This window comes from Callithrix jacchus, chromosome 10, assembly GCF_049354715.1.
Source record: "Callithrix jacchus isolate 240 chromosome 10, calJac240_pri, whole genome shotgun sequence".
In the NCBI taxonomy this organism is placed as follows: Eukaryota; Metazoa; Chordata; class Mammalia; order Primates; family Cebidae; genus Callithrix; species Callithrix jacchus.
The window spans coordinates 17,172,398-17,186,308 of NC_133511.1; the positions used below are offsets into that span (position 1 = coordinate 17,172,398).

Sequence of the window (13,911 nt, forward strand, 5' to 3'; positions counted from 1 at the left end):
CCTCCAGACCCCTTGTGTGGACGGGGACTGCGGAATTCCTCACGCTAGGCCCTAGTCTACTCTTTGTTAAATGGCAGGCTCAGGCTGAGGGATCTCTCAGTACTTGTTGTTCTAATGGCCTGTGCTCCCCTGAAGTGTGTCCCTGTGCCCAGTGAGAGTGTGATGCTCCCTCTGGCTCTTGAGGAGATGGAGACTTGACTGGCTTATTATCCTCCTCACCACCCACCCCAGAGACTCGGGAGGCACCCTTGGCCCAGCAGGCTGTCTCCCATACCCATTGCTACATGCTGCTGTTCTGGTTTCCTCTAGATGGATCTGTGGACACCCTGCTCGGCATCGCCCTGCACCGCCCCACTACAGGCCCAGAGCTCCCAACCTGGGTCCCTGCAGCACACCTCTCTGCCTTCCCCCAGCTGATCTCCATCTGCTCAGAACTTCCATGACTCCAAACAATTCAGCATGGCGTCTGAGGCCCTCAAGGCCCCAGGGACCTGACTCTAGGGGTCTGAAGGAGTTCCGTTGTCACCAAAGCCATACAGTCTTTAGAACACCAGCAAGCTGCCTGTGATTTCTTCATACCCTGCGCTGCTTCTGAGCCCAGGGCCTCACCTAGAGCATTCTTTGCCTAATTCTTACTCATCCTTCACATGATGTCACCTCTTCCAGGAAGCCTTTCTGGACACCACTCTCCTTTCCAGGTTGGGCTAAGGATCCCTTCTTGAGCCTCCCTGTGTATAACTCACACCACAATGAGCACTCTGTCTCTTCATCACCTCTTCTGTATCTGTCTCTTTTTCCCTCTGGCCTGTGGGCTGCTTGAGAGCAGGATGGGATCTCTCAGTTTCATTGGCCTACCAAGACCTGAGTCATTATTGATGGTCTAACTTGCTTAGCAAGCCATTTATAAGCTCCAAAGTGACCTCTCCTTGATCTCTATGGGTTAGGTGTTCTGTATGGGGGCTCAGGCTCCCTGTGTAGCTTGGTATCCCAAGTGAGGAAGCCTTCAGGAGAGGGGAAGATTGCAAGCCCATGTGGGCCAGGTGCAGCCAAATCAGACATGATTGCATGTGTGGTCCCCCCTGCTCGTTTCCCAGAGCCTCCGCCTGATGTCCAGGAGCTGTCAGTGCACACTCAGGCAAGTGGCCTCCTGCTCAACCCAGGCACCAGGTGGAGCTCCTGGTGCTCTGCCAGCCACTGTCTCGTCACTGCCTCTGCGTGGGCTTGGCACAGGTTGGGTGGGGGGCTTCATGGAGGAGTAGAGGGATATGGAAAGCATTGCATTTCTCTCCATGAACCTGGCAGAGAGAGGCTATAGAGAGGCTGAAAGATGCAGAAAAGTCATGTTGATTCCCCTTGAATCTTGGTGGTCCAAGCAACCCTGCTGTGGGGAGGGGCAGGGGACTGGGGATTATAGAAGATGCATTCAGGGTCAGTGTGGGCATGTACACCTCTGGAGGTGGTGACTCGCTGTACATGTGTGAGAGTGTGCTTGGATATGGGCACGTTGCTGTGAAGGGATTGTGTAGCTGTGCTGTGTGTGGGCACCATATACACGTGCATGTGTTCATGGGGAGGTGAGCGGATGTATTTTCAATATGTGTGCCTGTGTCTGTTTGTGTCTCTGCTTGCCTGCATGTACTGGTACAGGAGCTGTGAACACTGCATTTACCTACAGAAAAGTTTGCTAATTTTCCAAGGATTTGAGGGTGTGTTGCCCTTCTGACCTATTCTGAGAGAGAGAGAGAGAGAGAGAGAGAGAGAGAGAGAGAGAGAGAGAGAGACAGAGCGTGTGTGTGTGTGTGTGTGTGTGTGTGTGTGTGTGTCTAGAACAGGAGGGTGGGAAGGAGGTGAAGATAATATTGGAATAAACTTTTTCAGATAGTACTTAAGGCAAGAACGGGGTGCCCTAAGAACTATCCATTTTACATAGAAGGGCACTGAGCTGATGGTCATGATTATGTGATTTGCCCAATCCTGATCCTCTGTCTGCTGTCCAGTGTTTGTTCGAGAGGAACCCCCAGGCTCCTGAAGTGGGGCTTGCAGCATTGTCACCTATGCATTTGTACTGTGCACTGCTGTCCCAGAGCATTTCTTGGGGCTCTTTCTGTTCTTCTACCTTGACAGTGAGTTTGTGTTGTGAGGGCGCTCTTCTCGGCACTGCAGATAAACACACTCCAACTCTCAAAACTCTCTTGACTGTTGGGAAGGAGACTCAGCCCTTATCTGGGCTGGGGGAGTCAGACACGAGGCCCAGGATTGGGCTGTGCTGTGGTTCTCTGGCCAGCCTGACAGTCTGCAGCCCACCGTCTTATGCTCACAGTGGGTGGAAGGTGGAAGGAGAGCTTCTTTGGTCAACTCCCTTGGTCAAAGGAGTGCACCTTTCTCAGGATGGGGGGTGGGATCACCTCCGGATAGTCTCTTTCCACTGCCCATGTTGAATGACCCTCAAGATGCTGTCAGGAATGACAGCTTCATTCCTTTCCCATGAGGCATGGCATTTCCTCCAGGATCTCCAGATCCCAGCCCGACTACAGCCTAGAGAGGAGGGAACTCAGAGAGTCAGACGCTTGTTGCCGGAGCTAGAAGGAACCCCTTCATTTCACAGATGGAGACCCTGAGGCTGGGTCACACAGAGCGGGCAGAGGTGGGGTGGGAGGGGGAAGGGGTGAGCTGGGTCTCACAAATTCTCATCCAGAGTGCTTTCTGGGACATTCGCCCATCTGCTTCTACCCTCTCTGCCTGCCTGGGGGGCTCCTCAGCAGCAGGGGTCTGCTAAGGCCATCTGCTTTCCATACTAGCTCCTTGGACCCCTAGAAGGAGCAGGAGGAGGAATAGGAAGGGACCAGGGTTGACATCCAGCTGGAAGGTCCTGGCAGAGAGGCCTTGCTTGTTTAAAGCCAGTCTACCTTCCTACAAGCCCAGAAGCCCTGCCCTCATGGCTAGCACATCAATATCACCCTCTTCATCCCACTGGAGCCTCATGACCTCTGGGAGGTAGGAAGGCTGGGACCATGTTTCCATTTTACATAGAAGGGCACTGAGCTGATGGTCATGATTATGTGATTTGCCCAAGTCCAGTTACTATCTGCTAATGCCAGAACCAAAAGGCAGGCCTCTTGATTTCAAGCCAAGGGCTTTTCTAGGACACCAGACTGCCATCCCCAGCCAGCCTGGGTTATTCCCAGGGCCTGTCAGAGACAGGTGCAGCTGTCGACCACACTCCTTCCCCGACCCCTGTGGTGCTCTCATAGGTTACTGGGGCTGCAGAAGGGGCTTCCCTGACTCACCAATGACTGTGAGGGTGCCTGTGGCCTCTGCCGAGCCAAAGGTGTTGGTGACCTCACAAATGTAGGTGCCGCTGTCCTCGGTCCGCAAGTCGCTGATGGTCAGCCCCGTGATGCGCTTGGTCCAGCGGCTGTCAGCTGGGAGGGGCCGGCCATCCTTAAGCCAGCGGATGGCGGGGATAGGGTAGCCCGAGGCGGTGCAGGGCAGCTCCACAGTGTGGCTGGCCCACACTTCCTGGGAGTGGAAGCCGTCTAGGATGGTAGGGATCGACTCAGCAGGGTCTGGAAGGCAGAGAGAGTCCGCAGCCCTGGCCAGCCCCGGGTGGGATGCATCGGGGCTGGGGTAGGGAAGGCAAACACCTAGACAGGAGCCTGCTGCCCATTGGCACCCATAGTGAGCAGTTTCCAGGGCAGCTCCAGAGGAACATTTCAGGGAGGGTACATTTTGTCTTCTGTGCTCAGACCAGACTGAGCCCCAGGCAACCTCGACTGAGATTCCTAGCAGGGGCTTGGAGGAGGAGAGAATATGATGGAGTTCAGGGCTAGAGTGACAGACAGAGAGACAGATGGAAGAAGGGGGAAGAGAGCAAGTGGTGCAGGGAGGGAGAGGGTGTGCCTGAGAACTCCTTCCCCGTGTAGAGTCCCTGGATTCTTTTTTCTTTTTTCAGGATAGAGTCTCGATCACTCTGTCACCCAGGCTGGAGGGCTGTGGTGTAATCTCACTGCAACCTCCACCTCCCAGGTTCAAGCAATTCTCCTGCCTCAGCCTCCTGAGTAGCTGGGCCTATAGGCATACACCACCACACCCAGCTAATTTTTGTACTTTTAGTAGAGACAGGGTTTCACCATGTTTGCCAGGCTGGTCTTGAACTCCTGACCTTAGGTGATCCACCTATCTTGACCTCCCAAAGTGCTAGGATTACAGGCATGAGCCATGCATGCCCAGCTGTGTCCCTGGATTCTGGCCCAGGCTCTAAAGTAGTTCATGTCATGATGTCTCAAGTTTGCAATTTATGGTAAGTATCTCTCTGGGCCTACTGGGAAATGGGAGGATGATCTTTCTGTTCCTGCTCTGTTTTCTGCCTGAACTCTGGACAGACTCAGAAATGACCAGTGCATTTCCACCAGAGCCTAGAAGGATCCAGAAGCCCCACTGGTCACCCTCGACATTACTCTATTTTGCATTTTGAAACCAAGAGAGACCAGCAACTGTGAGATCTGCGGCCTGAAGCCACAGAAAACCATGGCCCTGCAGGCAGGATTCTGTGTGCAATGCCCAGGCCATTTCTGAGTGGTGTCCCATCTGCCCTCTTGGGCTAGTTCCCACCCTCCAGGGCCTCCCTAGGTTTTCTGCCAATGAGGGACCTCCTCCTGCTTTAAACCTCACCAGGATCCCCCTCACCTACATAGCACACCTCCACTGCTTATCCTGAATGCCGAGGCCGTCTATGATCTGGCCCAATGAGTATGGGCCTGGCCTACCTACACTGCCCCCCGTCTCCATGGAACCCTCCAGTGGTGTGCTGGGTCACCTGGATCGCCTGGATGCCCAGCCAGCCTGTCCTGCTTGGCAGCCCCTACTCATCTCTCACAATCCAGCTTAAATATCACTTCTTCTGGATGCCTCCCCCAGGCCACCCTCAATGACTCCCACATATTTTTCTTAAACTCCCCTTTATTTTAAAAGAAACATTTTATTAATAGGGCAGGCATGGTTGCTCATGCCTGTAATCCCAGCACTTTGGGAGGCTGAGGTGGGAGGATCACTTGAGCCCAGGAGTTGGAGACCAGCCTGAGCAACATAGTGAGATCCCACCCCTACCAAAAAGCAAGCAAACAAACAAACAAACAAACAAACAAGGCAGCCAGGTGTGGCGGCACAAGCCTCGGGTCCCAGCTACTCAGGAGGCTGAGGCGGGAGGATCAGCTGAGCCAGAGATGTGGGGCTGCTGTGAGCTGTGACGCCGTGATTGTGCTACTGTACTCCATCCTGGGCAACAGAGCAAGATCTTGTCTCAAAAATAGTGGTAATAATAATAGTAATAATAATAAAAGCTTTACTTTTTTTTTTTTAGATGGAGTTTCGCTCTTGTTACCCAGGCTGGAGTGCAATGGTGTGATCTCGGCTCACTGCAACCTCCACCTCCTGGGTTCAAGCAATTCTCCTGCCTCAGCCTCCCTGAGTAGCTGGGATTACAGGCACATGCCACCATACCCAGCTAATTTTTGTATTTTTAGTAGAGACGGGGTTTCACCATGTTGACCAGGATGGTCTCGATCTCTTGACCTTGTGATCTGCCCGCCTCAACCTCTCAAAGTCCTGGGATTATAGGCTTGAGCCACCGCACCCAGCTAAAAGTGTTTTAACAGATAAAATAGATAACATATGCACTTGGTAAAACTTCAGAAAGTATAGAAGAGCTTGTCATGAAGGGAGTCTCCTCCTGCCCTCTGCCACCCCACCTGCCTCTCCAGAGGCAGCCCCCATCAGCACTGCCCCTTCCAAGGGCAGTCAGCAGCCAGAAGACCCGGAACTCCTCAAGGCAGGGTTAAACCACCGCTGTATCTCCCCAGGCTGGTGAACCATAAATGTCTAGGGAGGATGAATGGGGCATGCAGGCCTGGGCAGGCCAGTGATCTGATTTTTCTGGATGGAAATCCACATTGCAGAACTACAAAGACTTGTGGAATTTTATAGAGCTGGTTTAGGGAGCCTGAGGCATGAAGAGATGAGGATGCTGAGACCAGAGATGTACAGGGACCAGCCAGATCAGAAGCCAGGACCCCCCCACGCTTGTTTGGTAAATGGCATCTGTGATGGAATAATCTAAAATCCTACATTTTGCTTAGGAGTAGATGGTGGTCCCTTCACTAATGGAAGCTTTCCTCTGCCCTCAGCAATTGCCCCAGTGAGGGGTTGGGGTGAGAATTCTCCTCTCTAGGGGGAAGAATCTCTGCTCTCTTTCCACCTACCAGAGCTTGTCAGGGGCTGCCTGTGGGATAGAGAAGGAGCCTGGGCTGGGAATCAGGGTCTCCAGGGGCAAGGTCTGCTTGGGTTACTGGGAATCCCTGTGACCCTGTGACCCTGTGACCTTGGGCAAGTTTTGTGACCTCTTAGAGCCCGAGTTTCCCCACCTGCACGGTAGAGGTGAAAACTTGGCCTTCAGACTTCACAAGGCCGTTGCAGGCAACCATCGGTATAGGTCTGCGGAAGTGCTTTAGACACTCAATCCAGTTGCAGATGCGCGGGACGATTACTATCTGGAGCCCATGCGCCCCGCCTGCCAGATTCTGCGGCCTCTTCTCCCACCCCAACCCGGTGGGAATGGCTGGGATAAACAAACCCGGTGCCAGGGAAGAATTACTCAATGTGACACTTAATTGATGCAAAATACACAAATTCCGTGGCGCACTGCAGAATTTACAAGCGGAGGGGCCATCAGGGCGGTGGAGGAAGGGGCGGGGGGGGAGGGAATTAATCACCGAGGCTCAGGCGTGAAATTAAATTCTGAGGGAAAGAAACCTCTTTCATTACTCCAGAGCAGAAGTACACTACTGCGGCGTGTACATGGCGACAGCCCCGGGGGGACCGGGCGCTGCTGGCACTGAAGCAGGGCTGGGGGAGACAGATGGCCCGGCCTGAGAAACTGCTGGGGGTGCACTGGAGCTGGGCTGGGCTGGCTGGGGGTCTGCGCTGCCCTGGGGAGGCTGCTGGGACCCCTTAGAGCCAGCTGAACAGCACTGCTGTGGTGTTTAGGTGGTTAGGGCACCACCAGGAGCATGGCTTCAGCACCCGGCTCTGTCCTTTGTGAGTTGGGGGATCTGATCCCAGTCCCTCAGCCTCTCTGGCCACTGGTTTCCTCTTTTAGAACTGTAGATGACAGTGCTCATCCCACTGAGTTGTTGTGGGGACGAAGTGAGTTAATACACCTGAAAACATTTGGTAAGCTCTAAAAAAGCACCTAGAGGTATAAAATGATTATGATTAGGTTGTATTTTTGGAGGCGCAGACTATTCTTGCAAATGCCTTAGCAACTTGGAAAATACAGAAAAATGAAAGTTGCGCTCCTTCCCTACCCGGGAGCCTTGGGAATGTAGTAGGAATAAAAATGTAGCAACAACAGAACAACAATCACTGAGGATAACAGTAGCAGCTACCGCCTGACCAGTGCTTCCGCCTGTCAGGCACTAGCTAAGCTTTTTATAGGCGTGCTTTATTTATTTATTTGAGACAGAGTCTCACTCTGTCACCCAGGCTGGAGTGCAGTGGCGCGATTTTGGCCCCCTGCAACCTCTGCCACCTGGGTTCAAGTGATTCTTCGCCTCCGCCTCCGCCTCCTGAGTAGCTGGGATTACAGGTGTGTACCATCATACCCGGCTAATGTTTGTATTTTTAGGGAAGACAGGGTTTTGCCGTATTGGCAAGGCTGGTCTTGAACTCGTAGCCTCAAGTGATCCACCTGCTTTGGCTTCCCAAAGTGCTGGAATTGCAGGCTGGGATCACCACACCTGGCTTTTCTCAATAGGCGATATTCTATTTCATTCTCGACACAACCCAGTGGGATTATGTTTTGTCACTCCCATTTTCCAGATGAGGAAGCTGAGGTTTGGAACATTGTTTTATGCCAGGCTGCACAACTAGTGAGTGTTGAGGCAGAGATGGAAACTTTGGCCTAATTCATAACTGCCGTCTTCATAACACCTCGTTATCTCTCCCCACCCCGAGCAGCTTTAGCACCGAGTGCTGAAGAGACCACACATGTGGTTCCTGTTCTCGTGAACTGAGCATTTTCACCTGCAACACGCCCCAGGAGCTCTCGGGGCCCTGGCCTCTAGAGACTGAAAGATCTCAGCTGACACTCATGCCCTGCCTTTCTCGGGGGACTGATCCCCACCCTCAGCTCTGAGGAGTGGATTGGAAGTGCATTGGGGAGGGGTGGGTGAGCCCGAGGTGGGCTTTGGGCTCCCCAGTGCCACTGGCCCCCCTGCATTGCTTGCTCCAGTATCAGTTGCATTTTTGCCGAGACAAGCAGCTTGCAGATCGCCTTGTCACATCCCATCACATCAGGGTCTGCGTCACTGCACGGGCCCCCTCCCCATAGGCCCCCTCTCTCCCTTCCTTTGTCTCTGTGCATGTCTCTCCATTCTGCCTTTCCCCCGCCCTATGCCAATCTCTCTCTGTGCTGGGGCCTCTCTCCTCTGTCTGGGGACCGTCCCATCTTCATGCCTGCTTTTCTATTTGGGCTTTATCTGTGAGTCTCCTCCCCCTCGCCCCTTCTCCTGAAAGCTGGTGGTGAAAGAGGAGGGGAAGAAGGGCTGGCATGGCCTCCAGTTCAAAGAATGTCTTTTTTTGAGGGACTCCTGCCTAGTGCCCCCAAAAGCTAGAGGTCCAACCAGGAGATTAGAGGATGAAGGGGCCAGATATTTGCGGAGGGGAAGGGAGCAGGCCTGCAGGAGGGGGATTTCTGTGCCTTTCCTACATCGCAGAAAAAACATGCAAATGAGATGCAAAACACCATACAAACAAGTCCCTGTAGTTTTGAGGGAAGCCCTTTGGAAACTGGGCTTCGGATTTTAAAGTCAAGCCACAAAGATGGGGCAGCATGGAGCAGCCCTGTCCCCTATCCATATGACAGCACAGTTTCCCTTGGCATTGATTAATGCCATAAATATTTACTTGGCACCTACTGTGTGTTAGGCACAGGGCCAGGTGTTGAAGACACAGGGGTGAATCAGCAGCCTGGTTGTTGCCCTCCCAGCTCCTGATCTCCTGGCCTAGCCCCACGTGTGATAGACAAGTGGGAGGGGTCCTGGAGAGAGTCATCTGTGGGTCAGGGCAGAGCTCATCACCAACCACCAAACTCAGGCCCGAGCTCTAAGCACAGAGGCAGAGGCAGACAGAGTCAGAGCAGCCACCTAGTCTGGCTCCTTTTCCAGAGGCCTGGAGAAGCTGCGTGACTTCATGAGTCTAATCCCAAAAGCCAGGTGTTCTGATTTAGTGTTCATCCCCATTCCAAAAACTCCAATCTCAAGACACAGATTTTCAACTCACAACCCACAAAGTATTAGGAGGTTGTGAAATCCATTGGAGAGTTGTGGCCAGCATTTATAGAAATCAGAATAATGTAGAATAGAGTAGAAAAGTTCAGGCAGGGCACGGTGGCTCATGCCTGTAATCCCAGCACTTTGGGAGGCCGAGGTGGGCGGATCATGAGGTCAGGAGCTCGAGACTAGCCTGACCAACATGGTGAAATCCCTGTCTCTACTAAAAATACAAAATTAGCCTGGCGTGGTGGTGCATGCCTGTAATCCCAGCTACTTGGGAGGCTGAGACAGAAGAATCATCTGAACCCGGGAGGCAGAGGTTACAGTGAGCCAAGATTGCACCATTGCACTTCAGCCTGGGCGACAGAACGAGACTCCATCTTAAAAAAAAAAAACGAAAACAAAAAACAGAAAATTTCATAGCACCTTGCCATGAGCATGGTAGAAAATGCCAGTGTGCATTGCGCAGGCTCTGCTAAGAACATCTGTCTCGGCATTATGGTCCAACACTTTGGAAAGCACTGTTAGAAAGCCTTCCTCAAGGAGCACCTCTCTGTGCCTGCAGCATGGATGTGGGCATTCAACTGATCCCTTCTACGGGGTCCTGTAGCTGGAAGGACCCCGAGGCCAGGGGCCTAGGGTTTGAATTCTGGCTGTACCTCCCACTGGTTAAACAGCTCTGGCAAGTCACTGGGCTCCCCTAAGACCTGTTTTTTTTTTGCCTGTAAAAATAGGGGGAACAGCACACACCTCACAGGGCTATGACAGTACCTGACAGAAAGCAAATGAGGGCATCTCAGATACACAGGGGGATTCAATAAATACTGGCTTCCATCCCTCCCGAGAAGCTATAATCACCCCAGAACAAGAATCCTTTATTCCACTTAGAAATATTTTGTTTATCAATTATGTTCTGCTTGCTTTCAAACGTTGCAAGGTGGCCTACAACAAAAGATACACGTGTACTCATTAATAAGATAGAGTCCTCAGGCTGGGCTTGGTGGCTCACGCCTGTAATCCCAGCACCTTGGGATGCCGAGGCGGGTGGATCACCTGAAGTTAGGAGTTTGAGATTAGCCTGGCCAACATGGTGAAACCCTGTCTCTACTAAAAAATATAAAAGTTAGCCAGGAATGGTGGCACATGCCTGTAATCCCAGCTACTCAGAATGCTGAGGCAGGAGAATCACTTGAACCCAGGAGGCAGAGGTTGCACTGTGCTAAGATCACGCCACTGCACTCCAGCTTGGGCAACAAGAGAGGAACTCCATCTCAAAAAAAAAAAAAAAAAAAATCCTCAAAAATGCTTAGAAGCAAGGAAATGCAAACCTCCCTCCCCCCCCATCGACACTAATAGTTACTATGAGTATCAGATTTTATCTATGAGCTTCCTGTCAGGGAAGGCAAGAAAAGGAAAAAGAGGGTGGGTCTCATAGCCCTCATTATTTGAAAATGAAAACCTATCAAAGAGGTCTTCCTTGGTGGTTTTGGTACCTGTTTTCTTTAATCTCTTCCTCTGATTTCCCTGAGTACACAGGGGGCTCCTTCATCTGTGGTGGGACATGCCAAGTTCCAGGGATGGCCTGGTGTCCTCCCTCCCCAGCCTGCCCCATGCTCCCCAGGCCCTCTCCCCTACCTGTCACGGAGAGGCGTGCCCCATTGCTCTGCCGGGTCTCCCCGCTGTACTTGTGCTTGGTGATACAGCGATAGGTAGAGAGGGCGTCCTCCTTCTGTACGTCAGATATGTACAGCCCGCCATGGTAGGTAATAAGAAACCTGTTTTCTGGACACACAATTGGGACATAGTTCGTTACTCTCCTGTCATGTGCAGCCTCAGAGGCAGGGTAGCATCTCTGACAAATAAGGATTTTCACACACAAACAAGACGACAAACAGAAATTATAGTAATTGTTCCTTTCTGAATAGATGCTCCAGAGTTTAACAGAAAGAAGTTGGGCTTTAGAGTCTGACTGAGATCTGTGTTCTGATCTGGCTCTTCTACTTATGGGCTGTGTGACCTTGGGAAAGTTACTTAAACACTCTGAGGGGGTGTTATCTTATCTTATCCGTACAACAGCTGACTAAATAGCTCTGGAAAGTCGCTGGGCTTCCAGGGAAGCCAGTACAAATAATGGTGTGGACGTACAGATTTATAAAATGGGGCCAGGTGCTGTGGCTCACATCTGTAATGCCAATGCTTTGGGAGGCTGAGGCAGGAGGATCACTTGAGCCCAGGAGTTGAAGATTAGCCTGGGCAATATAGTGAGACTCTGTCTCCACAAAAAATTCAAACAATTAACTGGGTTTAGTAGCACATGCCTGTAGTCCCAGATACTCAGAAGGCCAAGGCAGGAGGATTGCTTGAGCCTAGAATGTCAAGGCTTCAGTGAGCCGTGATCATGCCACCGTATTCCAGCTTGGGTGACAGAGTGAGACTCTTGTCTCTAAAAAAAGGAAAAAAACAAAAAGAAGAATAAAGTGGCTGGTGCAGAATATGCAGTCACTAAGTGAATATTAATTCTCATCTTTCCTATCTCTTTGCAAGAGTTTGCAAAGCTCATTCATATTCCTTGGCTTTTACCATTGTTTGAGGGGCTAACTCCATTTTACAAAGAAGGAAACTGAGGCTTGTAGTCAAGTGACTGGCCCAGGTCACACAGCCAGGGAGTGGACTGGAACTTCTGACTCCCAGCCCTTCCTCTGCATGGAACTAAACATAAGCCTCAGTCCTCTTCTCTCAATTGAAATCATTTAATCACTCAACAATTACTGAAGCAAAGCTCTACTAGGATGGGGACGAGGAGGGGCAGAGACACAAGATACAGAATAATCATTCAAACAGTTCTTGAACACCCATTGTGTGCAAGGCAGAGGAGGGGACAGGCACTATGCTCTCTGCCTCCTGCCACTGCCATAGCCATCTCCTCCCCGATGGTCAGGACCTGGCAGGGGAGCAGGAGGCACAGGCAGCAGTGTGCCCACTTTGCAGACTGTGACACAAGACCCCCTCCCATCCTAGAGGGCAAGGGAATTTCCTTGTCTAAGGTCCTCAGGCTCACCTTGACCTTGAGCCGATAAAGGCTGATTTAAAGGAGAAAACTGGACTTGAGGGTTGGGGAGGGGTTCGCACTGGACTCCCTAAGCTCATGACTGTGTCCTCCCACTGAGGCCAGACTGAGATGGATAAGTGAACTCTGGGGTCCTCTGCCTCTGCTTTAGGGTTTTCCCAGGCAGACCCGGAGGGCCCAGGCTGCCATTTCCATTGATAAAGGGCCTTGGGATCAGGATAGTGATGGTGACTTCAGAGCCGCAGGGGAGAGGGTCATGCTGAACCCACAGGAAGGACCTGATTGCACCACATGTCACGCTGGCAGATGGAAACATTTTGGGCAGCCCCATGCCCTTCTAAATCCTATGATTTAGAGGTCTGCTTCCTCCTACCTGGGGGCTGACATCCCTGTGCCAAGGCGAGAGCTCTGCTTCTGTGAGGAATATTCTGTGGTATCCCACCCACCCCCTCCACCATCCCAAGCACAAGTCCAAGATTCTCGGCACCCAGGGGAGGAGACCTCTCCCAAGGACACCTCTGACACTGAAGGCTGAGAACTGCAGGGCTGAAAAGCTGAGCGTGTGACGATATCATTCACAAACATTCTCCAGCCTTCATCTGAATATCTCTGGGGCTGGGGAGCTCCCTCTCTCCCTTTGCAGCCCATTGCAAAGATGACTCTTGGAGCAGTCTTCCTTGGTGACCACTGATCTTGGCACTCCCTCCCTGGGTCCTGCTTTGACTCACTGGCACCCCGCAGAACTAGCCGAAACCCGTGTTCCTGACATACTCCCTCACATGCTAGAAGGCAGCTGTGATGCCCTTTGAATTTTCTTTAGGCTTAACAGGCTTAGCATTTTATTTTCATTTTGTATTTTTCTGAGACAGGGTACTGCTCTGTTACCCAGCCTTAGTGCAGTGGTGTGATCACAGCTCACTGCAGCTTGACATCCTGGGCTGAAGTGATCCTCCCACCTCAGCCTCCCTAGTAGCTGGGACCCCAGGCAGGCACAGCACGCCTGGCTAAGAAAAAAAAATGTTTCAGTAGAAATGAGGTCTCACTATGTTGCCCAGGTTGGTCTCAAACTCCTGGATGCAAGGGATCCTTCTGCCTTGGCTCTCCAAAGTGCTGGGATGACAGGGATTCTTTGTTTTAATAATTATTTATTTAATCCAGTTTCAAATAACTTCATCCGTCTGGTCTCGCTTCTGAGTGAACTTGGTTTATCTACAATTCCAGTTGCCCCTCTTTCCTCCCTTCTTCCTCCCACACATCTCAGTGTAGGACTGGACCCGCCATGTGCCAGACACTGTGCCCCACTTTGTGGGCTCCTAAGATCAGACTTAGCCCATCAGGGTAGAGCAGAACAAGACTCCCAACGGCCAGCCCCAGGCTGCATCCCCTTGTCACTGGGGTGGCGTGGGAGGAGGAAGGCAGCCCAGTCATACTACTCTCCTTGCAGTCAACTAAAGACCCTGGCCCTGTCTCCGTCAGCCGCGGCCACGCCACTTTCTCTCTCTCTGTCCTTGGACT

General features: G+C 51.9%; 1 protein-coding gene across 4 annotated transcripts in view; it reads right to left on the reverse strand.

The window, feature by feature from the left end:
* The window catches only part of DSCAML1 (DS cell adhesion molecule like 1), a 374,088-nt gene that overhangs the window by 103,641 nt on the left and 256,536 nt on the right, over positions 1-13,911 (reverse strand). For 3 of the 4 annotated variants that reach the window (XR_013523070.1, XM_078339584.1, XM_002754464.4), the window contains exons 4-5: positions 10,965-11,111; positions 3,288-3,566 (exon numbers count right to left, since the gene is read on the reverse strand). Coding sequence is in view for 3 of the 4 variants with exons in the window: in XM_078339584.1 (XP_078195710.1) it covers positions 3,288-3,566; positions 10,965-11,111 (426 nt within the window). In the remaining variant the exon portion in view is untranslated. The remainder of the gene's footprint in view (positions 1-3,287; positions 3,567-10,964; positions 11,112-13,911) is intronic. The other variant, XM_035264707.3, reaches the window with a different exon arrangement.